Below are 26746 nucleotides of genomic sequence, written 5' to 3'. Positions count from 1 at the left end.
GTTAACTTGAGTAAGTATCGTTTCCAAAAAAAAAAAGTGCGTTATTTTTCTTAACGTATGTTTATAGTTGGCTTATTTAATGTCAGTAATATATTTCCCTGGACAGAAAATAAACCATATTGTCATGCTTCTTTATTTGGATTTACACAAGTCAATAGATTTGAATGTCCTTGTGCAGCGAACTCAAAATATATCCCAAAGCTTAGTGGTGTTGCTGCATGTAATTAGACAGCTAAGATCGTACTTACTTCATGTTAACTTGCTTCTTTAGCGTTTAATGAAAAATTATACAATATTTATTTAAAATACAGAGATATACAACCCGAATCATTTGGTGTGATGTTTACCCCAGCCAATGTTAATTTATCAACTTTTCCTCTTGAATGCTTTAGGTAGTTGGACTTATACCTATTGTTGTATGCAACCTAACTCCTTCAGTCATTGAGAAACGGGCTTTTTAGCAACCTACTTGAAGTTTTTATGATTCTTACACGTTACTGATTTCTAATAAACATGGTTTGATGGTATCATCAACATTGTTTTGACTCATGTTGACTATATAGAAAAACTTGAGCGAAAGAAGAATAGATAGTGTCTCATATGAAGTCCAATTGACGGTGGATCCATTATAAAATAATGAAAACGATTATTTTAGTGTAGCAGCATTGGAAGTGGCAGCGTGAAACAATAAGCCGTCACTGTGACTATGTTATATTTTTCTTTTTTTTTTGTAGAATTAACATTTTTTTTTTTGTCTTTACACATATAATTTATTATAGATGGTTAAAAAGGGAGGAAATAAGAGCAATACAAGAAGCTCCTCGACAGTAACAGACGTGAAACAAAATGAAGATGTTGAAATAATCAATGAAGATCACAGCAAATTTAGTGTGATTCGTTCTAGCAATGAGTATAATGTGAGTAAAGAAATCAAGCACTGGAACGAATTAAAGCAAGAATGTACAACAATAGAAGAAATTCACAACACTGTGAGACGCCTTCCCTTAGATAATGTGCTGCCCTTATTAGAAGAATTACTAGAAAAGTTTGATGTACAACAGGCACGAAACACAGACTTGACAGAGTGGATCAAGGCTGTTCTTTTGATTCACACAGCTTACTTTATGACAATGCCTGAAATCGTCGGACAGTTGTCAAACCTATATAACGAGCTCGATGTACGATTAACCGTGTATCCCAAGTTATTGGCCATGCACGGCAGACTGGGGCTTATCCAAAGACAGATTGATTATCGTAATCGTAAGGAAGAAGATGAAAGCGAGGAAGAAGGGGAAGACGTGAAGGTTTTTAGTGAAAGCGAGGATGAGGACTTGGAAGATGATGCTATAAGTGATGAAGGTGAAGAGGAAGATGATGAACATGATGATTTAATGGATATGGATAATAATGAAGTATGTGTAGTATTGAATAATGTAAGAGAAAACGCTACTAAATTTTATTTTTAGACACCTATGTTTGAAGAGGAAGAAGATTACTTAAATACAGAGGATGAAGATGATGACTTGAGTGACAGTGACATTGAAGAATAAATAATAAATACAACTGCATAGAATAAAAAAGAAAAAATAGCTCAAATATATTTTTCATCTCATTATTAAAAAGCATTAGCTGTCTGATTCATCTGTGTTTTTCGTGTGTATAAAATTCTTTTTTTTCTGCTGAAGAAAAGGGAGTTTATGTTAACAGAGCAGCAGACTATGTTCTTTAACTGTCATCTTTGTTTTTGAAAAGAGAAACAAAGTTTCACAGGTTTAATAAGAATCTTGACATAAAGGCGTCCAGGAAATACCAATCTATCATTAATTATATAGAATTCATTTGCCTGCTGTGATCACACATAAAAAAAATGTCTTCAAAAAATATTATTATATATAAAAGCAAAGAGTTTATTAAGCAACAATGTTGCCAGGAGCAGAAGCATCTTTTCGAAGGCTCAACAAAAGTTCCTTCATTCTAGAAACGTCTCTTGTATGGTATCCAGTCTTTGCACTCTTGATATCAATCTCATTAACAACACGTTCCCAGATGTTGGCTGAAGAAGATACTTGTTCACGATTCTTTTCAGTTGTTTCTTCACGAGATCTTAAAAATAATAAGATTTCCCTTTTACTTTTACTTTTTACTTTATTACCTGTTTTCTTCAATAGCCCTTTGTTTTTTGTCATTGTAATCTTCATAGAACTTATCAATTTCCTCACGTGCATGTTTAATCATATCTTCCTTCTTCTTTGCAGAAGCAGCATCACGCTCAGCAATGATTTCTTGTTGTTTCTCGCGCCATTGGCTATAAGAAAGAGATGAGGACCATTTAATAAGCTAATCCTCTTTCTAATCTTACCGAACTGTTTCAGGTTCTTCTTCTGGCAAAAGAGCCTTGTGAAAAGCCTATTAGATGAAGAGATGAATAAGATGCAATAAAAGACAGACTCTATGTATGTACGTGTGAAGTCTCCAACTCTTCAGCCTTTGGAAATTCAGCCTCAAAAGCTGAATAAACATCATTCGTTGGTTGTTGTTGAGGTGCAGTAGGGCTATCTTGTGGTATTTCATCAAAGACAGAAGGAGACATGGGCAATGTAGAAGGTGTCAACAAGTCGTTTACAGCAGGTGATGAAACAGATTCACTATTGAAAAAATCAGCATCTTCACCTAAAGCAGCTCTTTCACGAGCAAGGAAATCAGCTGTAGGATCTTCTGAGGGTGTATTGAAATCTCCAAAGTCAGACATTGTTGTTTAAATAAAGAAGAAAAAGAGAAAGTTACTTGTGACGTATGGTCTAAATTAAATCAAATACCGAATTGATACAATGACTAAAAGCGGTGCTTTTTTTTTTTTTTTTTTTTTTTTCAAAATACAATAGAGAATCTTATTTACATGCAGTCTTAAATGGGCACAAGGTATCTTTACACCTTAATTGCCTAGACCAGTTTAATTTGAATAAAGTATAAAGAGCTAAAAATTCCCTTTAGAATCAAGGGAAAAAGAAATGTAAGATAATGTAAAAGGGTGTGAAAGCAGTGTTTTGTTGATCCTGTTGAGAAAAGGAAAATTTAAATGAGTATTCGAGGGAAAGGAAGGGAGATATCCATGGTATTGGATAAGACATCAACAATTAAGCAAAATGATTAACTGTGAAAATAACAGTTTTCTTGTATTTGTTGTAATTACTCTTTAAACTACTGCCACTACCATATGCTACAATTAATCCCTCTTGAATTCGTTTTTCTAAGAATTTCTGCCATGTGATTTTCGATAAATTTCATAAACCTAGCATTATTGTCATTTGCATTGCTTCCATTAAGATTGTTTGTGGTGAATAGTTCACTTGGCTCTTCCATTGTTGTGGATAAGTTGTCATCACCTACTGCAACAATATTTCATTTTTTCATTTTAATCAACAGCAATAATGTGAACCATCCTCAGTACGTCTCAATGCTTTTAAATATTTTGGAGAAGAGCTTGCTGAAACTGTTCGTAGGTTTTTGTAAATTAGCTGTTGGTTGCAAGGTCGCAGTTATGATTTTCTTTTTTGTGGTAACGTCTTTGATGATGTCCTGTGCATATCTGTGCAAGCTTCAAATCATAGGGTCTCTCCATCTTACAACATTTATTAAACAATCCTATTGGAAGATGTAAAAATGAGCAAGTGCCACAAGTGGACTCAAATATTTTTCTTTATTGTCGATAAATGGTATGATGGCGTTGCTCGGCATCAAATCAAAATCTTTTGCCCCAGTGCTCACAATTGATTTTGGAAAGGAAGAGTTTCTCGTTGTATTGCGTAAATCCGCTGCCATATGATGTTGTCGATAGTTTCAATTCATATGATTAATATGACTGGATAATTCTGTAGAAGTTGTACATATTGAGACAATAAGGAATCACACGTACTATGTAGCCTTTGTTCTGTTGACATTGGAGCATAAAGGAAATCATAATTCATATCATCAGAAAAATCAACGCTCATAATTGTGTACATGTTTTCATATGTGTTTAGGAGTTCTTTAGCAATAACATAAATGATCGGTTATCTGACAGCAATTAGAGTTTTATTAAATATCTAAACACTAACATTGGTAAGCTAACCTGGTTGTACAGATAAAGTAGAATGGCCTTAACTATTTTATTTAAGGAACTCTATAATTTCTCATGAAATAAAAAGACTGTATATTTTAACGAGACTGAAAAACACTATTTTTTATTTAATATCATTGTGGCTAGTATCGATACCCTTTTCATTAAGATTCAATTTAATACTTTCTAAACCATTTAATTAATTATGACTATAGATCAAGTATAAATAAAATCTAATATGAATAGCTGTTTTTGGTCATGTAAGAGGTTTATTTATATTTATTTCTTAAGTTGATCTTGCTTTTAATTTATGTGTCATTGCTCCAGGAACTATACTAAAACAGTTTTACTGAGCTAAAAGTATAGAATCAGTTGTGAACAAATAATAGAGAAAAGAACTTAATGAGACGTTGTAAAGCATTCACTGTGATTTTTTTTGTAACTTGAATGTGAATCATGATTAAAGTAAGCTGAAATACGACCAACTCATATCAGAAGTATAGTAAATAAAATGTGATTTAACAAATAATGAAACTGGATGCAAGATGTCTTTTATCAAAAGCAACGAACCTATACGGTATTTATATGGATTCACAAACGTAAGAATTCCATCAAGGACATTAATATAGCATAGGATTTATAAAGACTTTGGCTAACATCTCGTTAAATAAGCCCTAATTTTATTGAATTCTTACAACTATCCCCTCATATTCAAATAGAATCTAGAGGATCTATAGTTATATCTATTTGTCATAATATGGCGTCATTATCATATTTCCGCTTTTGTTTTTAATAGATGGTTTATTTAGTCTATTTTACTGTTCATCACCCATACATACAATCATACTACATTGCTTAGATCTATAAGGTTTTCTCAAAGCATCAAAGACTAGATTTTTCTTGGATTTTTTAATAGTTGACTATCGTCATGTAATTTTATGCAATTAAAATAGAGGATCCAACGGATAACTACTATTTAAGTTCTTGTAATTTCTATTAAAGGCTAGTTACCATTGACACATTGTTAGGAGAGCAGTTTTTTAATGTAAAGCGATAATTACAGGAAAAAAGCCTCCAAGTATAATTGGCTCTTTGCATAAATTGCAATTAAAATAATTTAGTTCTTATGTCAACGCATATAAAAGGAGCCCTCTACTTTTTTAAAAAAAATTAATCTTAGTAAAAAGAAATACTCTACTTTACATACAAATATGCGCTTGCTTCTTATCTTCTTTGGTTTATTATCCACAGCTATGATTGTGTCTGCGTTCCCTCCTGACATTGATACTTTTTTACATCGAAATAGTGTCAGAAATGTTGCCCGTGGTGTAGGTACCACTAAAGATAATAACGCTTAAAGTCCTTTCAATGTACATGGCAAAGTATAGTCTACTAGAGGCATTATTGATCAAATCCGTAGCGTTTAAAAACAAAGACTATAACTAATAAAATAAAATATATCATACATACTTCAAGGTTTTCCATTCTTTCAAGCCTTTTTTGCCAACCAAAATACATTGAACTACGTGAATTTTTTCTACAAAAAAAAGTATAATGACTGTTTACTTACAAGGGAAAAAGAATACGATTGTTTTTGATGTATTTATATTTCTATCTCTGACTATTCCAGACTGATTTAATAAGAATTAAGGTATAGGAAAACCTGCAAATGGGAAATTAAAAAAAGGAAATCTGTGCTGTAAGCACTAATTGAAGGGTCTGAATCTCAAGTAAAATTCCTGTACTTTTTGATGAGTTTTAATAGATTCACAAAAACTTTTTTTTTCTTGATAAAATGGAAAGGATCGAAACACGCGTCGATCATTCCTTTCGTATTGATTCAACTGATCCCTGTCAGCTTTTCGGTTGTTCATTTCACAGCTACAACTTTATTATTAATACACACGGGGATTTATTTTCTTTCGACTTTGAGGTAAATTAGTTTTAATAGGGTAATTGAACAGAAAAAAAAAAAGCTAAATTGTACGAGAGAACTTGATAAGCTTGCCTATTGAGTCCATTACTCAAATTGCTGTTTCTTGTGAAAAAGAGAATGGCTGTGAATATTATTTTTTAACAAAATCTGGAAGTGTTTATTTGTGGACAGTGAATAAGTAACTTTAATGACCTTGTTTTCTCTGCTTTATTCATTCGTTTGTTTAGTCGACCAGCAAAGAGATTGAAGCTTGAGGGGTCGAAATCAAACTATGAGCTGCAAAAGGTTCTTTTATGACACACAAACGAAAGAGAAAGCGAAGAATTTTCTTATGTATTTTTATGCCTAGATTCGTGATAAAGTTTATTATATTGCATCTGCTGTTCCCAATGGCATTTATTTGTTTTCTGAACAACAGTGCGAAATTTATCAGCAAGGTACTTTTCACATCACTGAACTAGGTGGAATAGGCTCTAAGGTTGCTTGTCATTACTTTTTCCAGTATTTGGATCCATCCTTTGGCGAGTTTTTTTCCATAAAGTAACAAATAGGCATGCGATTATACAAAAAAGCCCTTCAACTAATGTTTTCTTCATATATATAAAAGAGATAAAGGCTTTGTTTATGGAACTACATCCGGAGAAATCTTCTTTCGTGATACGTCTAACGCTTCGTGTGTACAAGACATTAGGTTAATAGTGCTAGAAGACAATGAGAAAGTAATGTATGTGGAGCTTGCTCAGATTGAAGAATTATGTTATCTTTTAGCAATTGGACATCTAGGAACAATTATGATTTATTACAAGCGTTTTGGAGAGGGCACTATGAACTTCAGGCAATTTAACATTCAATTTCCAGTAAATTTGGTGGACAAAATTCAAGTTAAAAATCTTATCCTCATTCACACCATAGCCCATAGTAACATTTCTTTTTTATAGGATCTGAACTATGCAATTTCCACTAGTGTGGGCAAAGTGTCTTTCTTAAGATTCAAATTAGATCAAGGGGATATCATATTAGAGTCAAAGTCTTTTCAACACTTGACGCAAATATCTAATCTAAGAGTCCTTGATCAGTCAACGCTAGAAGTTTTGACTAATGCTTTTGAGTATCAGAAAATCAGATATGATCTTCAAACTGTTTCTGCTGAAAATGATCCTCAAATTATTCGTACACTAATTAAAGATGCTTTGGAGGAATTAGCGATTTCAGAAACTGCTTTAAAACAAATAGAGGAAGAGGAAGAGGTAGATACATATATCATACTTTCCTTTTAAATAATGTTATCTGATAGGATTTGAGCCGAAAATTAGCATCTGTTAACCAAACTTTATATGCTATTCAAAGCATTAATTCTAAAAGAAAAAGGGGGATCCCTAATTCGTTAGAAGATACTGGATTCGAGTTCACGCTGTGTCCAGTAGTAAAATCAACTTCGTTAGCCAATACTTGCTTACAACCAACCACCTATTTACGTGTCTGCATCAAAACAACCAAGTTTTTACAACTAGAAAATTGGTATCTTGCCTTAGACTTGTTTTCAGAAAACAACAAAACTGGAGAGACAAAAACCTTGTCCGTAGTAGGCTTTGAATCTCACTATGAACAAGGTCTTGAACGATACTCCGTTTGGGAACGCGATGTTTCGATTGAACCATCTCAGTTGCCCCTCAAAGTGACATGTACACTTGTGATGTGTTCTTCAAACGAACCACTGCGATTTCCAGTGGCTGAGATGATGGTGGATGATCTTCATTTTGCAATACCATGCAATACAGATCTGATTCAAAGTATACAAAGGAGGGGATTGGATGATGTTTCAAGAGAATTAAATGAATCATATACTCGACAAATATTATTAGACAAAACTGGAAGTTATCCATTTGCAAGGTTTCTTCGAAAACAACATTCCTCTCAACAAGTAAATGTGTAATTGAATTGAACAAGCTTGATAACTTGACATAATTGGTATTAGATATCAAAAAGATCATTCTATAACAACAAGCATGTCCATATTCGATGTTTGATTGATCCTTCCATGACGGATGAACAGTATCGCTCTATTTTACCCAATTTACTTAACGAAGGACGTACAGTGTAAATTTGTTTTATTCTCCTCCTCCAAACCTACTACTCATTTTAATATTTGGTTTAGTGATGAAGTTAAGCTTATAATGAATAATGCCGAACAAGCTTATCTTACTTTAGCTTCATTTCCTTCAAGTCCGATCATCTTACTACTATCAAAAGGTAGCTGCTGAAAATGGAATCGCGATTGGAGACTAACGACTTTTGTATAGTAGCAGTGAATGAACTCGATATTACAATACAATCTGCACATCCTTCCGCGCTTTTCAAAGCAGAGGCAAATTTAATATCAAGATTATCTCGTTGCTGCATAAAGGACGAAAATCAAAGTAAAAAAAAAAAAAAAAAAAAAAAAAAAAAAAAATCTAAACCAATTTAGGCACGAATTTAGATAAAAAGTTGAAGTTCCTCGAAGATTCAGTTGTAGAATTACAAGAAATATATCAGCAAGATAATATGGAATTAGATAACGATGACAATCAACTTACAAATTCCATCAAACAAATCATCGAAAGATTATATAATACTTATGATGAATTGCCTATTGGATTTGTTAAATTTACTTAGTCTTTCATTTCATTGGTTCGCAACTATTGCATGAATTTTATAAGACATTTATAAAAAGGAGCTTACAAAATAAACTCTTTCTTTAACTTAGAATATGGCTAGGAAGTTTGTAAATTATTTTGTAGTGCCAGTAGCAACACTTGCTTTGGTTGGAACCGCTATTCGTAGTCAAGCTAGACCTGCTAAAGCCCACAGCCATTTCATGAAACCAGATCATCAAACCAGACAAAGTTGGAGACAAGCTAATGGTGGACTTAGTGTACAAGATGTTGGCAGAAGTGGTGGGGGCGTTTAATCAAGCACAGGAATGAAATCAATATATTTGTATTTATTGTAAATAATAAAAAAAGAGCGCTTCTTTTGATGCTTTTGTGATATCAATATTACCGGTGGTTTCATTTTTTATTTTTATTCATTATCGCTTGTAAAAAGATCTAGTGCAAATATGAAAGCATACGTGCCAGTAGATAAACATAACAGTGAATGATACAAAGCTTTTTAATTCAGTGTAATATAATTTACATAATATGGAATAATTGATTAATGTGGTGAAAGGCACTTAAAAGTCTCCCCTCGAAGAAGACTGTAAAATAATAGGCTTTACTTTTGTTATTGAAATGGAACCTGCCTTAATCAATACATGGTCTCTCAATAGAGCTGAATTTTGGTAAGTAATTGACGGAGATCCTTTACAATCTTTAAGCTAATATCCCAAAAAATCAATATGAAAGCTTTATGGAGGCTTTAAAGCATTCTCTTACTTTGTAAAAAGTGATTTTGACTAAAGGGTCATTGAGCGCATAAGATCCAACTCTTTTCGATGAAAGGTTCCAGCAGGGAATTTGGTCTGTACGGGGATCATTGTATAAGCTTATGATACACAATAAATAAATTTTGTTTTTACCTTTAGTATGTGTTCTAACGTTCTGAACGGTGCCCTGTCTAAATGGCTTTGAATAAATTTGCATTCTAAACTGCTCCGGTCTTTTATTCCAAGCGTGTACAGATGTAGCAGAGGCAAAAGTAAGAAAGAAAGCAAGGATTAATGTGAAAACGAATGATATGCGGAACATAAATATATTATTTATATTGAAAAAATAAAATAAAAGGTAAAGGGAAGATGAGAGCTTATTTTATATTGGTTTTCCAGAATGCTATCGGGTTTGGCCAATACATTGTTTGTGTTATGTTATTAAACCCAGAGTAAATTCAGCTACCGTATGGCAATGATATCAATCAATAGATTCCATTAATTATATAAATGTATGGACTTGTGTTAATAAAATGCTAACAGAGTAATTACCATTTGCTTGTAAAAAGCCTCTCTTTATTGATTAATACACTTGCATCATGCAATTGTTGTACAATGAAAGATGGAGTCCTCCGTTTTTTAAGATAGTCAAAGGATAGTCTATGAACAACAGATGTGTTTTTTGTGATCTTTGCTTCTTACAGTTCAATTCAATCCACATTCAAACCATACTGAGGGGGATTCAGCCTTTTATCCATACAGTCAAACGAAGTATATGCTTTAATAAACACTACAGCTACACCCATCAAGCAGTTCATTTTATTTCCTTTTTTTTAAAAAAAAGGAGAGTACGGTACTTAGGGAGAAAAACCCATATACACTGAAAAAATAGGTTATACGCAAAAGTTGCACACAGCAATTAACTTAATGACTTTCAAAACAATATTGGTTTCCCATACAACAAATTATAAATATGATAATCCAAAACACTAAACTCGATCTAGAATCCCATCGTTATAAACTAGGCAAAAAAAAAAAAAGAAAATACCTTTTCAGTGAAAAAAAAAGTTACAAACTGTATGAAAGGTCAGTAATGGTACACACACTAGTATTAATAAAATCATTCCATTTCTTTGATTGCGATAGTTGGAGTATTACCCAGATTTTGAAATTACAAGACTTAATTTTTGTTCTGTGCTGCAATGATCCCTTTATCTTGCATTTTGAGTAACACAGACTGGGACCTAATAAACGTTTTTTTAATAAGATTACATCAGGAGTGCTTTATGAAACAATTTAGTATCATTATTCTTGACAGTTGTACTTTTAGTAGGAGGATATTCAACTCATCCGGTTTGTATGTATTACAAAGTAGCTTTACTTTTGCAACTAATAATGCCAGTCACTGAGCTTCAATGGGAAATACTATTCTATCTAGTCCCTTCATTGTTTCTACTACTTATAGAAAGAAATAGCATGTAGAGTATCTAAACCAAACATAACAAACATATAGTCCAATTATCTAAGCAAGTAGAATTTTACTCCTTTTTTTTCGTGCTAATCAGGTTTTAAGCTTGAATTCAACTAAATTTTATGACAAATGTGTTACAAAGGATGGTATCAGACATAGCATATATTTTCTATTTGTATAAGCTAAATCAAACAAGACATACAAGAGTAAAACTTAAGAAGGTTACTCAATAAGCAGTGGTATCGCTCTCCGTATCTTTGTAAAATGACATAATTGATCAATAAAGATTAAAGTAGAGTTTAATACTTTTAGCAATATCAACCAAGACGCTTACTGATGTAACTATTTTTTTTTCAAGCATAGTCTAATGATTATTCAAGTCACTCATCAGTAAGAAGAAACTCTGCATGTAAAGATCGTTCAAAACAGCGGATGATCTCAGTAGTTAAGATGAAAGTAGCACACAACCAGGCATCATCGAAAGACTACATAAAAATATAATTAGGGAAGTATGTGAAATCAATTGTGAAGCATGGCAATGACATCTAGAATTGAATAAAATATATTTCCGAAAACTGTATATTTCTATGCCAACTTTAAGTTACTCGAAGTAAGAGAGAGAAAAGCGTGTCAAGTTGTTGGCTGTGATAAAAGTATCATGTATAGAATTTTATTATACTAATGAGTTCCTAAGCGAATTTTTTTCTTCCTCTTAGCTAGAGTTATTTGGATAGCAGCATATTGGAGTTGTGGAGAATGGAGTTGCTGGCTTGACAGCTGTGTAACCTAAGAATTTGAGCTTATTTTATCGTAAGGTTGTTTAGAATGATAACTGTATTAGTGACAGTTACAAATATCATCAAAGTTTGTATTATACTCACATAAGACAAGAATACTTCATACTAAATGCTATAAATGAGTTTATACAATGTTTTTTAGCTATTGTTTGTTTAAATTTATTCAATAAAATTTTGCTGAGGTTGGAGAAGTGAATGGCAAATAACGATTATAAAATACGTAACCCGACAAAAGCATATATGTAATGTATGACAATCCTAATCTCTTCTCTCTCGAAACAAATATGTTAGAAAACATTAGCATTTATAGAATGTTTATTACAGTGCTTCATCATTCTGAAGCCATTTTATTCATCTTAAAAGAACCCTATTGTTGGCGGTGACGTAATAAAAACTTCAATTTCCGGCCCCCATCGAAGCCGCCTTGTGAAGGGGTGAAAAAAAAGTTATCTGGTCACAGAAAAAAAAGAGAGGAACCGAAGTTTCTGTTCATTGTTTCTCCCCACTCTTTGAATTCACAATTTAAAATGGCTTCTAGGCTACTTGCTAACACCTTACAAGCTAATGTTGGTTTGACTAAGCAGGTAAAAAAGCCAGCTTTATACAATTTTCGACAATTTATTAAAAAGAAAAGATATAAAATCAGTTTGTTCGCCCTTTGGCTACTGCCGCTAAGCAATCTGCCGCCACTCGTATTACTCACTTGCCTAACGGTCTTACAGTTGCTACTGACGAAAATGCTTCTTCTGGTGCTGCTACTGTTGGTGTTTGGATCGAAGCTGGTTCTCGCCATGAATCTGCCAAAGCTAACGGTGCTGCTAACTTTTTGGAACATGTTGCTCTTCAGGTAAAATGTCAAAAAAATACTTTATTTTCAGCATTGGAATTGGGAGGAGGGGAACAGAAATGAGATAATAGCATCATTTTCACCCAATGTGTCAAATGGAAAACAGGCATTTTGAATGATTAGAGATTAACCAATATTCTTTCGCTCAATGTAGGGTCAAGCTGCCAAATTCGAAAAAGTTGGTGGTATTCTTAATGCTCAAACTGGCCGTGAACAAACTCATTTTGCAGCCAAGACTTTGGGAGCTAACGTTAAGGAATCCGTCGAAATTCTTGCTGATCTTGTTCAAAATGTTAAGATCGATTCCACCACTGTCGACAAACAACGTGAAGCTGTATTGAAGCAACAACAAGCTTCTCAAAATGATTTTGAGGCTATTGTTTTTGACCACTTACACGCTACTGCCTTCCAAGGTGAAGCTTTGGGTCGTCCCGTCGAAGGTATCAAGGAAACCGTCGAACAACTGACCGCCGAGGATTTATCTGCATTCTATAAGCAAAACTACAGCGCCGAACGCATGGTCCTTGTCGGTTCCGGTGATATTGATCACGAATCTCTTGTTCGCTTAGCCGAAGAAAAGTTTAAGGGTCTTCAATCTTCTACTACTTCTTCATCTGCTAAGCCTATCTTCACTGGTTCAGAAATCCGTCTTCGTGATGATGTTTTGCCTGTAGCCCGTATTGCTCTTGCTGTTGAAGGTGCTCCCTACCTCTCCAGTGACTACTTCAATCTGCTTGTTATGCAGGCTATCATTGGTGCCTGGGACAAGGGCTTGAACGGTGCTCCTTTCCTTTCTTCTAGATTGTCTACTATCACCAATAACAACCACCTTGCCAGCTCTTTCGCTTCATTCACCAAGGGATACAAGGATACCGGTTTGTGGGGCATGTATGTAGAAACCGACAACAAACTTCAAATTGATGACTTTGTTCATTTCCTCCAAAAGGAATGGACCCGTCTTTCTACGTCTGTCACTGCCTCTGAAGTCGAACGTGCAAAGCAACAAGTTAAGAGCAGTTTATTGTTAAGCCTTGATACTACTTGTGCTACTGCCCAAGACATTGGTTCTCAAGTTCTTTCTACCGGTAAGCACATGAGCGCTGATGAGTTGAAGGCTACCATCAACAAGATTTCTGTGAACGATGTTCGCAACACTGCCTACAACTATCTCTGGGATCAAGAACTTGCTGTTGTTGCACATGGTCCTTGTGAAGGCTTGACCGATTATACTAGAGTCCGTGGTAACATGGCATACAACAGGTATTATTCTTTATCTTTTATCACCAAATGTTGATTACTTACATTCTTATATTATAGATTCTAAACAATCAAACCTTTTTTTATTAATGCAATCCTTGAAAAAAAAAAAAAAATAAAACAATTTTGTAGAACGGACAAATTGTAACACTATCTCTTATATCGCATTTTTCTTTTCTTTTCACTCATCAGCAGGTACAGTGGAAGTAGTATATTTGTATTTGTCAATTATAAATTGATACAAACTTAAATATTTGGTAAAGATGGTATTTTAGAGAGAGCCTGTACATACTCTCTTCAAGTCGTCTGTTTAATACCTAATCTTTAGTAGCCATAGAAGTGGCAGTCTCCATACTACACTGATACTGAATTTTTAGCGAATATTGGTATAAAAAATTATTTTTAAAAGTATTTAACATTCGACTTTGAAAAAATAAGAATTAAGTTTTGTCATTAACTTTGATAAAAGCGTTCTTTTTCTTCATAAAAATAAAATATAATATATCAATTAAAGTTTATCTTTCGTTACTAAGCAATGTTCAAAAAAACGAAATAGAGTGTATAACTCTATCTTTTAAAAACATCAAAGTTTATATTTAATTTTCCTTTTAAAGACGAAATAAATCTGGTCGTGTACATACGTACCATGCTGTCAGTTAATGCACACGAAACAATTTTTTTTTTCTTTAATTTTAAAAATTACTTATTTATAAATTCCATTTGAGCGCGAGGTGTTTATCACCTCTGTTTGCCGGGACTAGTTAAATATGGAGTAAAGTAATTTTGGGGCTAAAAAACCCTTCAGGATCAAAGGTAAAAAAGGTCAATAGAACAGTACTAGGAAAATAATAATCTCCTTAATGCTTTAAGAGCTAATTTAGTATGAGCTGACCATGTGGAGGTCTGGAACAAGTGCCTATATGGTTGTAAAGATGATCCAGTTCAAACAGGATTGAGCATATGGTTGGCCAACGAAGGATTCAAGGGGTAACTGTACGACTTAACGAGGAAGTTTTGTTGGTAGGAGATTTGAAAGGAACGACAAAGGATCTTCAATAGTGCTAGGCATTTGTAGCCGGTTATGCATGTTAAGACATTGAATTGCGTGTGTTTTTGTCAGCGTCTGATTTAGATGGAGAGACCAGAGCCTAGGTTTGTCCCAGGAAGCCATCCAAGGCGCTATCTTATGCGTCGGCTACGTTCTTTTTGGGTCATCGGCAACCAAAGGATTGGATCAAGTGAGACTGCTGGTCTACAGCAAGAAAGCATTTTTGAATTTTTTATGTTGTTTTTGGTTATCTAGACCTTGTTGCAGAAACTGTTTCTTGATGGTCTTGAAAGTCTTGATACTGAGTTCTTCCATTGGAAGAGGTATGCTTTTCCAAAGCGAGGGCTTGGACAGTTTGTACCATTGTTGATGTCTGTCATGTTGTATGTGCGGCATAAGTTTTGTCAGGAGAGCGTCTTCAGGTAGCGTTAAAGATCGAAAGAGAAATTGAGCTTGGAGCATGTTTATTCGCTCTTTCATTGTTGGCTAGCGTGATCAGTGCCGCATAACTTTGATTGAGGTTCGTTTAAATGCACCATATATTTGTCGTAATCATTCATTCTGGGCATCTTCGAGTACTTTTATTTGGAAAGCATCTAACCGATTGATAGCTAATCCATATTCTAGCCGAGCGCGAATTATTTTTGCATAGAATCTAGTGGACATAAGTCTGTCGAAACCATTAGGATTGACACCCACAGAGGTCAATATGTTCATCATAGCAAATGCCTTGCAAACGTTGTGTTCTATTAGTTTTTGTGGGCTGAGGCAACCACCTGGTTTAAAAGGAGCACCAAGTTACGAGAAGGAATGCTGTTTGAGTAAATTCTGTCCACAAAGCTCATAACTCAAGTCATCGTTCATGTCACTTAACGCCACGCATTTAGATGGGTTTCAATGGAAGACGGGTGAGAAACTGTAATCTTCACAAATTTTTAATAGCTTTGGCATCTGTGCTTTTTCAGGAATCAGTACTACGTCGTCAGCATATAGCAAGCAGTTTATAAGAGGAACTAGTTCCATTAGGGAAGTGTCTTCTGATGGCTGCTTCAATCGTAGTCTTTTCGGTAGATCACTGATATAAATAGAATAGAGCAGTGGGGAAGGTATTGGTCCTTGTAGAGCTCCTGTTCGTGGGGAGAATCGATAGGAAGTCTCATTAAGAAAAACCTAAAGGTAAACTTGATCAAAAAGGTGTTGGAGGAGAGTTAGTAGTGGAAGTGCCGTTGTTGGCTGTAGAGACAGCTAGACAAGATTATAGTTAACTGTGTCATAAACAGGTTTTATGTCGACGAAGATCAGAGTAGGCTTGACTTCGTAGTGAATGCGTAATATTTGGCATATTTCAGCCAAACAGAGAGTTTGATCTAGTGATCCACAACATTCTCTGAATCTGACTTGCACTATATCAATAGGAGAGCTATAGAATTGAATGTCATTTTGTAGGCAGCGTTCTAGGATCTTGCGAAAGATCGAGGTCAAACTGATTGGTCTAAAATTACCAGGATCTGTTAGAGTATCTTTCTTGTGAATAGATACTACTTGAGCCACTCGCCAACTTTTGGAGACATAGGACCATCTCCAGCATAATTGGAATAATGCTAGCAAAATTGGTGCAAGGAGATGTTGAATAGGAAGAAGAATCTCGTTTTTTTACATGGTCAACATAAGGGGTCTTGTTCGAAGGGAGTGATCGAATAGCTGATACGATATCCGACAATATAATTGGGCAAGCTGATTCAAATGGTAAGCTATCTGTACTGACTTCATACCTTTGCATTTCCTGTGTAGTTTCTCTAGAGTATACGTTTTCAAGATGTCTCGCCATTGTTGAAAATGTTAGGCTTATTGTTCTTCGTTTTCGTATACGACTGATTTTGGCAATTGCCTTTGCATATTGACTAGATGCCAACTGTTGACAAAAAATGTTCCTAGTTTTCTTTGCGCCTCTTTTGAATAAGTCGCCGTAGTGCTGCACGGGCCACTTGATGTTTGAGTTAATGTTTCAGTTTGTTGAGTCCTTGAGCTTTTCGCCACTTACGGTAACATCTTTCTCGATACTCGTAGGCCATCTGCATATCCTCTGTCTAGAAGTCCTTCGGTGGTTCCGCTTGTCGTAATTGTCGTACGCAGCTTGATGAGAGATAGAGACAGTGTCAGAAACAAAGTACCCAAATAAGGAAAAATTGCTTTTAGCTATCCAAGATGTCCAAGGTGCTTTTGACAAAGTTAATATAATGACCAGTTACGGTATCCTCGGCTCCGTTAATAACCAAGCCATTACTACCTAGTCTTCGGCTCTTAAGTGGTACAGTGGGTCGGCGCACTTGAATATTTACAATCCCAAACAGTGAAATTGCACCCAAAATCGTCGTGGTCTTTGCTCTAGTTTCAGATACAATTACTTCAGCTCTAGTCCCTTTTTTTGACCACGCCATAGATCGCTTAAGATTTATATAGAAAGCAACTTCATCAATGAAAACACAATTGTTCATGAAGTCCATATCCGTCTCGTTTACCCACTTTAAAATACATTCATATCTTTGCTCAATATTTTCAGGGCTGTTCCTCTGAATCGAATACAAGTGAGCTTTTTTAAAAGTCAAATAACATTCACTTGTCATAACGTTATAAACGATTACCTTTTCTATTTTTAAATTAGAACTTTTACTCATCAAGCTATCCACGGCTTGGTCAACTACAGCGGATGGGTTATCACCATAAAACCTGATAAGGTGATTCTTATGCAGTTAATTCAAAATCGAAGAAAGATCCACCTTTTTTCCATTATTTAGCTCTAGGATATCTTATGGATTTTCCTAGTCCTTTTTAACCTAGTTGTAAGCCGTACTCCTATTATCCCCCTGTTGCTTTGCTGCTTGCTATGGAGTCATGGCTTTTTCGTAAACCAAGAAGAATAGTTGTTCTTTAACAGCATCACCATGTTTCCGGTATGAATGAACTTTATTTTCATTTTATTAAGCTTCTCATGTAGGCTTCGTTTTTCATTGTGAGGTTTTGATTTTGTTTTTTCAGATGGTTTACAGTCCAAATGCTCATCATAATTGGTGATGTAATCAACAGGGTAAGTTTCAGTACCAATATCCATCTCGAAATGCTCATTTCTACTTTCATCCACAACTTCACCTTTCCCATTTTCGCTTTAGATGTATAAAAGTTAAGTAAAAGTGAGAAATCTATTTGCAAAGAGTATCGTTCGGTTTAAGCTATTATTAACCAATGTTGAGCATTGGATATGATTACCTTCAAATATTTCAAGGGAAATCATTGTTAGATGGGTTTCTTTTGATAGTACTATGATTTCTCATTTAAATAAAAGATTGTAAATTCAAGAAGACCTGAGAAGGCATATTTTTATTTAATATCATTGTGGCTAGTATCGATATCCTTTTCATTAAGATTCAATTTAATACTTTCTAAACCATTTAATTAATTATGACTATAGATCAAGTATAAATAAAATCTAATATGAATAGCTGTTTTTGGTCATGTAAGAGGTTTATTTATATTTATTTCTTAAGTTGATCTTGCTTTTAATTTATGTGTCATTGCTCCAGGAACTATACTAAAACAGTTTTACTGAGCTAAAAGTATAGAATCAGTTGTGAACAAATAATAGAGAAAAGAACTTAATGAGACGTTGTAAAGCATTCACTGTGATTTTTTTTGTAACTTGAATGTGAATCATGATTAAAGTAAGCTGAAATACGAAAAAGACGTTGAGAAATTTTATATTGTGCATTCATGCTTCTAATACCAGATGAGATGCTCCTAGTGTAGGCATACCTGATAAATCATTGTCTACCGGACACTACGCCGATATTGTTGAATTTGGCATTTAAAAATAAGCGTATCTTAGTATGTACAGTTAGATATGTTATTGCAACCAGTGATAAGACATGAATGATTAATAGAATATATTTTATTATTATTATCGAATTTAAATTTAACTAGATACAAAGCTGAAATATTGTCTTAAAGCATCAGAGAGTGCCTCCGGTAATGAGCTTACATCACGTACAATCATAAAGTACTGGAATGGGAATGTTTCAAGATAGGGCTTCATCTGAATTCCGTATTTGCCATCATTAATGGTATATGTGATATTTGTCATATTCAAAATAGAATCTTTTTCAGGCTTGTTGTCCACGACAATGAATATAATCATGATACGCTGTTCAAGTGCGCTTCGTACTAGCGCTTTCAACATGTCGTGATCTTCACAAATACCATCAGAAATAATCAATTGAAGTTGCCAAAGGTCATCTTTGCCAGGACCTGAAGAATGCTTTGCATTTTCAAATAATCCAAGAGAAGTTTCAATCAAGTTTTTAACGTAAGTCTTTTGTTGACCAAATGTGAATTGTTGAATGACATTAGCACCAGATTCTGCTGTAAAAGGTTGGCCAAATGGATGCAATAGTCGCACACGTTCGCCAAAAGAAGAGATAGAAATATCACCTACTTCTAACTGTGACAAGGCTTTAGAGATCAACGCTAATGTTTCATAAGCTAATTGTACGGAGCGAGATTCAGACATTGACTTGGAATCATCAACCGAGATCATAACTTGGTATTGTCGTTTGCTTAACTTTGTGCGGCGTAACCAAATTTTATCCTTCTTGAATTGACTTGCAATGTAAGGAATAATCTTCTTCATATTAAGTCGTTTACCAGTGCGGTAATCACCCTTAAGTTTTGTAGCCAAAGTGGGCTCAAGAATCAAACGAAGCTGCTCACAAAGACCCATTGCAAGGTCATGCGTCAAATTTTCATATCCTTGCCAAAGCTCTCTTGCCTTGTTGATATCTCGTCCTTCTTCACGCCAATCAGAAACCCGAGTTTCAAGCTCTTGTCTCATAAGTTCGATATCTTGTTGTTCAAGAGGTTCTCGGGACACAACAGATTCATCTATTGTCAATATCTCAGTTTCATCAACCATCTGGCTTTCAGGTAATTTCTTGCTTAAAATAGCTCCTTGTCTATCAGTAGCACCAGACATATCCAAGGTATCACGTGGTAAAGGCATTGTATCAATCGATTCTTCAGGCTGGTCAATGTCCATTTCACCGGAAACTTCTTTTCCATCTTCTTGTTGCTCATCCATTGCTGCCGTCTTCAAATCTTGTACTTGATCAGGTTGTGCATTGCCCATTGCTTGCATATCATGAGCCTCATCATCATTTTTAACATACTCAAATGAATCGTTTTCATTCACTTCAGCATTTTCTGTATTTTCATCTTCAGTCTTCTTAACTTCATCAGATTCTTCCTCTTCTTCGTCATTAAGTTCATCATCAAGGTTTGCTAATCTTCTTCTCCACTTCTCTAAAGCATCACCTAGACTTCTTTGAGGGTTAGATTGTTCTTGACTTGTTTCTTTGTCTTCAGCTTGATCAATTTTTTCCTCATTCTCAGCATCATCTTCATTGTTAGCCTCATTAGAACCGTTTTGAGACTTGCCCTTCTTTTCTTTCTTTTCGGTAGTATCGTCTCCATCTTCGGCGATGTCAGCCATATCATCTTCGCCTTCTTTCTTACCAGCAGAACTCTTGCTTTGTTTACCGGATTGACCTTGAACACCGAATTGATTATCAGCAGCAGCATCGCTATTGGGCTGTTCACGATTTTGAGCTGTATTCTCAAGCTGCTCCTCTTCATCTTCTTGTTCTATCTGAGCACCATTCTTTGAGTCTTCTTGATCACCTGTAGCATCAGGTACCTCTTCACTCTTTTCTTTATCTTCTTCGATGCCTTCTTCAGTTTGCTCTGTATCCAATTCAGCGGAAGCATCAGCCATTTCATCATCCTCTTCCTTTCCATCGGCCAGTTCATTGTCAATGTCATCTAAAGCATCATGGAAGGCTTCTCCTTCTTCATCTTCTTCAGGGAGCTGCTCTTCATTAGACTTTTCGTCGAGATCCATTGGATCATCCATACCCATCTCTTCATTCTCGCCTCCTTCTTGGTCTTCATCATCACCTTCCATGTTCATATCTTCTGGAAGATCAAGTGTTTCAGCTTCAGGGATTTCAGCATTAAGTTGCTCCCCAGGCCTGTTCTCAACATCATCCTCATCTTCACCTTCACCCTCTTTTTCTTCATCGCCTTCACCATTTTCATCTTGTTCATCAATCTCTTCTTCGCCCTCAAGATCTTGCTGTTGATCATCCTTATTTTCAGCCTTATCTGACTTACCATCTGTCTTTTCAGGTTCTTGTTCGCCTTCTTCCTTGGCAACAATATCAGAGTTTTCTTGCTTGTCTTGCTTTCCTTGGTCGTCCACAGTTTTATCGCTTTCGTTCAAGTTATCTTCACCTTCATCACCCCACATCTTATCATCTACAGCATCGGGATCCATATCGTCAACATCGCCAATTTGTTCATCAGGTTCGTCCTCTTCATCTTCTGAACTTTCAGATTCATCATTTTCATCTTCATCTTGTTCCATATCTTCAAGATTGCCGTCAAAATCGTTCTCCATATCCATACCATTCTTCTCTTCTTTAGTATCCTGCTTGTCGTCATTAGAACGCTCTTCATTCTGAGTTCCAAGCACTTGCTCTTCATCTTCAATTTCATGGCTGACATCTTTAGTACCTTCACCTTCACCAACACCAGTTCCGGCTTGAGTACCATCAGCTTCACCTTCTTCAGCATCTTCTGCACCAGCAGGCATACAAAATCCTTTGGTGATAATGATGCTAAAGGAGTTAACGAGACAATAAGTGAATTTGGCCATAGACTTGTGGTGGATAATCATACGGGCTAAGGTATGTTGAACAATAAGCATATATTGTTGAAGGAAAGGGTAGGCTTCTTGCAATAACCTGGAGATTTCCTTTACTACTGAGCTGTCTTGTTGGCGGCCAAGTAAAGCATGGGTAATCATCAATAGTTCACTACTGCGTTTGGCAGCAGATTCCATATGGAGAGCATTGACAAGTGCAAATTGTTTTTCGCTTTGTTGGCAGATAAAATTTTGTGCCAATTCATCTTCGTCCTCATCATCTGTGGAAGAGGGCTTTTCAGACACACCGAGCTTCCTTAAATCTTGAATAGATACCAAGGCTACATCAATCAAACCGTAAACCTTTTCACGAAGCTCTGAAATAGAAACTTCTGATTCAGAAGAGGAATTTGCATCAGATATCTTAGCAGTTGCCTTGGAGCTTGTAATGTATTGAATAATAGGGAAGAGAACATGGTTTGATTGAGGTAATTTTTCCATAGCTTTAATCAATACAGCATGTACAGGCTCAAGTCTCTTGGCATGCTCTTCCATTAATTGCTCGATATCAACAGACATCAAAGAGAAATCGAGTGACGTAGCAGACTTTGGATAAAGGTAACGTTGGACGAACCAGTAATCCACAGTTCTTTGAATCTTTTGAGTATCACCACAGACAGCTTGTAAGTCTTTCAACATTTGTTGATCAGATAAGCCAGCTTGAAGTGAGACACTTGAAACGGCTTGCTTCAAGAGTAAGGCAAGTTTATCTACATATACCTTGTGACTTACAAATCGATATACAAGGTCTTTATCGTTAGCAATTAATTTGCCATTGCTGAAAGCATCATACAAGCTAGCAAGTTGTACTGATGCACCTTGGAGTATCTGGATTCGCTCTTCCATTTGAGCAAAAATGTTGCGTTCTTTACGAACCAAGAGGAACATATGTTCAGCAGCAGTCAAACTTCGTTCAACCTCGAGCATAGAAAGGTCTTTGCTAACATTAGTTGTACTGATGGTTCTTAGATGAGATAATCTGGCAATACAGCGGAAGTAATAGTCATTTGCTTTGTTCCATTGCTCATTCATATCTTGAGTAGCATTACAATAAATGGAAAGTTGCTGCTTTTGAATATCCTTCATTCTTTCCATTAATTCTAATTTAGCTGCGTTTTGGAGGAAAAGAGATGTTGTATCAGAATTACTTTCTCGAATTGCAGTAGAACGAGATTTTAAACCAAGACGACGAAGTTCCTTCAAAAAGTCAACAAGCGCCTTTTTCTTTAGCAGCTTCTGATTCATCACCATAGACTTGTTTTCATCAGTCAAAACAGAGGGTGTTTCCTTTTGGAAGTGCTTGATCTTACTAATCATTTCAGTCATAAGGTTTTCAAGAGGGAGTTCCTTGCTTTCATCATCAGATATGAAAACATCCTTTTCACAGTAACGACGTAATTTGGCAAGAGTAGCTGGGAGATTAGCCAAATGCTGTTTAACGGATACTGTTCCAGACCAGTCAAATGAAGTAGTGTGTTCCCCAATCACGGACTCACTAAGCCAAAGATTTGCTTCAGACAATTGATTAATCAAGTCATGGTTGATATCTTTAGCATATCGCTTCTCATCACCATATTGATACATAGCATGTTCTTCGTTATAGTTGGCAATAACAGTAAGCATAGTGCTATTCAAGACTTCACGGTATTTGCAAATACATTTATGGAGCTTTCTGTGTGTCTTCATTGCACTTTGACGAAGGGCATATATATTTACATCTTTCCATGTAGCAATTTTAACAAAGTCCTTCAAGTCCTTTTCAATTGGCTTTCGCATTTGAGTCAACATAAGATCAACATGTTGACGGAATTGAGAATAGTACAAGTAAACATTGCGTAAGATGACTGCAGTTCTTTCAAAGCTCAGCTTTTCATTATCAAAAGTAGAGAATTGTGCTTGCAGTTTAGCTTGTTGATAGAAGGTATCAATCATCTTGAGACGAGGCTCAAATTCTGCAATACTTGATGTTTGGATAAATTGATCCAAAGCGCCCAATAAATCATGAGCTCTGTTTCTGCATTCTTCATTAGATTCAGAGTCGAAGGATGTGTTGTTTACAGTATCATAAAGGTGGAACCACCATTTGAAAGCAGCGTCTTGATGATATTGTTCTTGTGCAGCCAAAAGCTTTGGCCAACAATTGAGTTCCAGTTGTCTCCAGTGAACAATCAAAGAAATAAGTTCATCCCGTTGTGCTTGGAGTGATACATGTTTGGCAGCATAAGCTTCCCAATCTTCAGATTTTTGCAATAAAAGTTCAATACCAGTCAGGAACTTGGCAACAGGAGACAAGATAGAGAACGTCAGCAACCGATCACAAATTACAACTAAATGTTCAAGAATAGCATGTTCTGGCCATTGTTCAATGAGTTCCAGGACACGTGCCTTGAAACGGTTAACAACAGGCTCGACTTTCTTTGCTTCATGAATATTCTCGCTTTGATAAAAGTCGTAGATACTGTCACTTGTAGTAGCAAATGAATTTTCGGATTCAAGACGATTGATGGTTAAGGTTGCAATACGAAGATGGCCAGCATTACAAATACGATCAGTGCTGTCCATAAATGGATATTGAGCCATAGCAGCAAGCTGGTTAGCGGCAGCATATGATTGAAGAACTTCTCTGTCAAATGGCTTATCAGAGCGAACACAAGCATCAGCCCTGTAGGTTTCAAAAATCAATTTATGAATATGACCAATGCGATGAATATCTTCAGCATCAAGCACAGACGTTTCTTCCACTTTAGTCGGTGCAGATGTCTTCTTGAGCATATCATCATCAGCTATAGCAAGATCAGCAAACTCGTCGTTGAAATCAGCAAAGACTTTCTTCAAATCTTGTTCTTCAAGCTCCTCATCAGTAGGAGGTTCATACTTTTTGGCACGGGTTTTATAAAGAGCCTCTTTTTCAGCTTCCATCTTACTCTTGTACTCTTCTGCAGATTTCCAAACTTGGATAATCTCGTTAAATAATGTGTTGACAGTAACAAGATCTTCAGCCTTCAAATAACCACTTGTGTTGACAGTCATTACAATACGTTGAAGGATAACAATCAAGATACGAAGATAGAATGCCCACTTCCTCTTTGTTGGAGCTCGTTCAAATACAATGCTTTTGATTTCAGCAATCTTTTCAGATGTAGCAAGTGTATACCAATCGAGGTCTTGAGGGACGTGAGAAACATTAGGATCACGGATCAAAAGTTCAATAAATTCAGATAAAAATTCATCCGTAGGACTTGTACGACTATTGGCTGTCAGCATTCGTAAACCATACTTGATATCATCAACAGCTACGATTAATGGTTGAAGAATATCCCTGTATAAAGGAAATTTGTCATATACTCGATCAACAAATTGAAGCGCGTTTCCTTGTAGAAGAGCTTCACGCTGTAAAACAGAGTCACTGCCATTTGCTTCCAGTTCTACCAAAAGGTTTTCAACATTGTGCTCAAGCATACTCTTTTGTAAATAACGCAAGTCAACAAAAATTTCTTCAAGTTGAGATTGTGCAGGACGAAGTGAGAATACGGTGGCGTTCTTTTCAAGAGTACCATTAATGTTTTCCAAAGCAGATCGTTCCTCCTTGATTATAGTATTTGAATCGTTACCAGTATATACTTTTTCAATGTTTTCCCGAACATCAATATTATTCATGTGTTTTTGCTTTTGTTGAAGTAATAAATCAACACGAAGGCGAGGCTCAGAGGTTGGATCAACAGGATAATCAGGAATATAAGCAGATACAAAAGCAAGACCCAAAAGAACACGAGTTTTACCACAAGCAGAAAGGAATTTTCGCTGATCTTTGCTCTTCAAGCATTCAATGGTCACCTTTATGGAATCAATAGCAGCAACATAGTATGTGCTTAATCCATGCTGTTGAGCAATTTGTAAACCTTCAGTAAGTATAGCAATAACTTGATCAAAACAGGCTGTTACATCATTGTTTGAGTACAAGGTTGATCTGAGCAATTTGTTTACAAAATTAGCGGTTTTACTAAATTCTCCAGATAAAGAAGTATATATTTCTTCACTAAGAACATCAGCAGAAGCATTAAGTAGCTAATTTTATAAAACATAGAACAAGTTAGTTACTTTGGTATAATTAAAATTTAGATGTTTCGTATGTTACCTGGCGTGCCATGGATATCAAGATGACTACTTCAAGATATCTCCTGTCTTTCACTTGGGCATTAGAGGACAAGAACTGCTGCAAATTTTTGAGTTGCTTTAAGGCACTATCGTATGCGTCTGCAGGCATCTTTTCAACGGAGCCTAGAATGTTTAAGCAAATAAACGTCTCGACACTTTCAAAAAGTGCAAGGGATCCCTCAGTGATATTAAAATCCTAATCGAACAATTATATAAGAACATGAATGAGAATTATCTTTGCTAACTTACATTGGGTTCAGTATTAGGGATAAGACCAAGCAGATCTTTTTGTAATATACTTGAACGCCAAAGGCGCTGATGATGAGCAAAAGCAGAGTCTTGAAGCATTCCAGGAACCAAGAATTTATTGATAGATCGGCCAGAGTCTAAGAGCCAGACAAAACGCTGGTAAGGCAGCATATCAAGTGGAGGGCGAGAAGATTTTTCTAAAGTAAACTTTTTGAATTTTGTCAATCTATCAACCAGATTCTCCATCTCTTCAGTCGTAAGATCGCCGCAAGACATAGAGTATAGATTGGCCAAAAGCTCCATTTCATCGACCAAACTGGAATAGTCATATAATGGTACCAAAGCGGTGTCCCAAAGAGTTTCTCTACGGACTTCTCCCTTAACTGATTCAACGGGCTCTATCTTACGAGTGATATACTCAGGAAGATTGCGAAGGGATTTCAGAACCTCCTGAGTTTTAGCGGTATCGTTTGCATCAACTGCATAAAGCGTAGCAAGGCCTTCAACAAGAGCTTCTTTTGCATCGACTTTGGCATGCAATACAAGGGATTTTGGATTAAGTCCTTCTTCAGAACCAAATTGATAGCAATTGAGGTTGGCATTGATTTTATGCAGTTCAGTTTCAAGCAAATGCAGAGATTCCGAGGAAAGAGTGGAAGGGTGGAAATAACTC

The 26746-nt window shown here is 35.7% G+C and overlaps 8 protein-coding genes across 8 annotated transcripts; 3 read left to right on the top strand and 5 right to left on the bottom strand.

Annotated features, from left to right (window-relative positions):
- Positions 1-779: 779 nt before the first annotated feature.
- RO3G_01815 (uncharacterized protein) lies at positions 780-1550 on the top strand (the record flags this gene model as incomplete). Its single annotated transcript, XM_067656406.1, has 2 exons — positions 780-1412; positions 1467-1550. The coding sequence occupies 2 exons, from the start codon at positions 780-782 to the stop codon at positions 1548-1550; spliced, it is 717 nt and encodes a 238-aa protein (XP_067512507.1).
- Positions 1551-1910: 360 nt separating this feature from the next.
- On the bottom strand, positions 1911-2749 carry RO3G_01814 (uncharacterized protein; the record flags this gene model as incomplete). Its single annotated transcript, XM_067656405.1, has 4 exons — positions 1911-2103; positions 2153-2305; positions 2360-2406; positions 2462-2749. The coding sequence occupies 4 exons, from the start codon at positions 2747-2749 to the stop codon at positions 1911-1913; spliced, it is 681 nt and encodes a 226-aa protein (XP_067512506.1).
- Positions 2750-5388: 2639 nt separating this feature from the next.
- On the bottom strand, positions 5389-5614 carry RO3G_01813 (uncharacterized protein; the record flags this gene model as incomplete). Its single annotated transcript, XM_067656404.1, has 2 exons — positions 5389-5532; positions 5567-5614. 2 exons carry the CDS (start codon positions 5612-5614, stop codon positions 5389-5391), a joined length of 192 nt encoding a protein of 63 aa, XP_067512505.1.
- Positions 5615-6856: 1242 nt separating this feature from the next.
- Positions 6857-8982, top strand: RO3G_01812 (uncharacterized protein; the record flags this gene model as incomplete). Its single annotated transcript, XM_067656403.1, has 9 exons — positions 6857-6889; positions 6971-7279; positions 7327-7822; positions 7895-7953; positions 8008-8129; positions 8188-8282; positions 8333-8449; positions 8500-8672; positions 8779-8982. The coding sequence occupies 9 exons, from the start codon at positions 6857-6859 to the stop codon at positions 8980-8982; spliced, it is 1608 nt and encodes a 535-aa protein (XP_067512504.1).
- Positions 8983-12233: 3251 nt separating this feature from the next.
- RO3G_01811 (uncharacterized protein) lies at positions 12234-13877 on the top strand (the record flags this gene model as incomplete). Its single annotated transcript, XM_067656402.1, has 4 exons — positions 12234-12290; positions 12353-12553; positions 12708-13813; positions 13871-13877. The coding sequence occupies 4 exons, from the start codon at positions 12234-12236 to the stop codon at positions 13875-13877; spliced, it is 1371 nt and encodes a 456-aa protein (XP_067512503.1).
- Positions 13878-16103: 2226 nt separating this feature from the next.
- On the bottom strand, positions 16104-16437 carry RO3G_01810 (uncharacterized protein; the record flags this gene model as incomplete). The annotated part of the gene is made up of 2 exons (XM_067656401.1): positions 16104-16278; positions 16361-16437. The coding sequence occupies 2 exons, from the start codon at positions 16435-16437 to the stop codon at positions 16104-16106; spliced, it is 252 nt and encodes an 83-aa protein (XP_067512502.1).
- A 1311-nt stretch (positions 16438-17748) lies between these two features.
- On the bottom strand, positions 17749-17967 carry RO3G_01809 (uncharacterized protein; the record flags this gene model as incomplete). Its single annotated transcript, XM_067656400.1, has 1 exon — positions 17749-17967. One exon carries the CDS (start codon positions 17965-17967, stop codon positions 17749-17751), a length of 219 nt encoding a protein of 72 aa, XP_067512501.1.
- An 858-nt stretch (positions 17968-18825) lies between these two features.
- On the bottom strand, positions 18826-26349 carry RO3G_01808 (uncharacterized protein; the record flags this gene model as incomplete). The annotated part of the gene is made up of 3 exons (XM_067656399.1): positions 18826-25734; positions 25805-26020; positions 26074-26349. The coding sequence occupies 3 exons, from the start codon at positions 26347-26349 to the stop codon at positions 18826-18828; spliced, it is 7401 nt and encodes a 2466-aa protein (XP_067512500.1).
- Positions 26350-26746: the final 397 nt, after the last annotated feature.

The sequence above is a fragment of the Rhizopus delemar genome, genomic scaffold, assembly GCF_000149305.1.
Source record: "Rhizopus delemar RA 99-880 supercont3.1 genomic scaffold, whole genome shotgun sequence".
Classification (NCBI taxonomy): Eukaryota; Fungi; Mucoromycota; class Mucoromycetes; order Mucorales; family Rhizopodaceae; genus Rhizopus; species Rhizopus delemar.
This window is presented reverse-complemented; position numbering and strand designations above follow the sequence as displayed.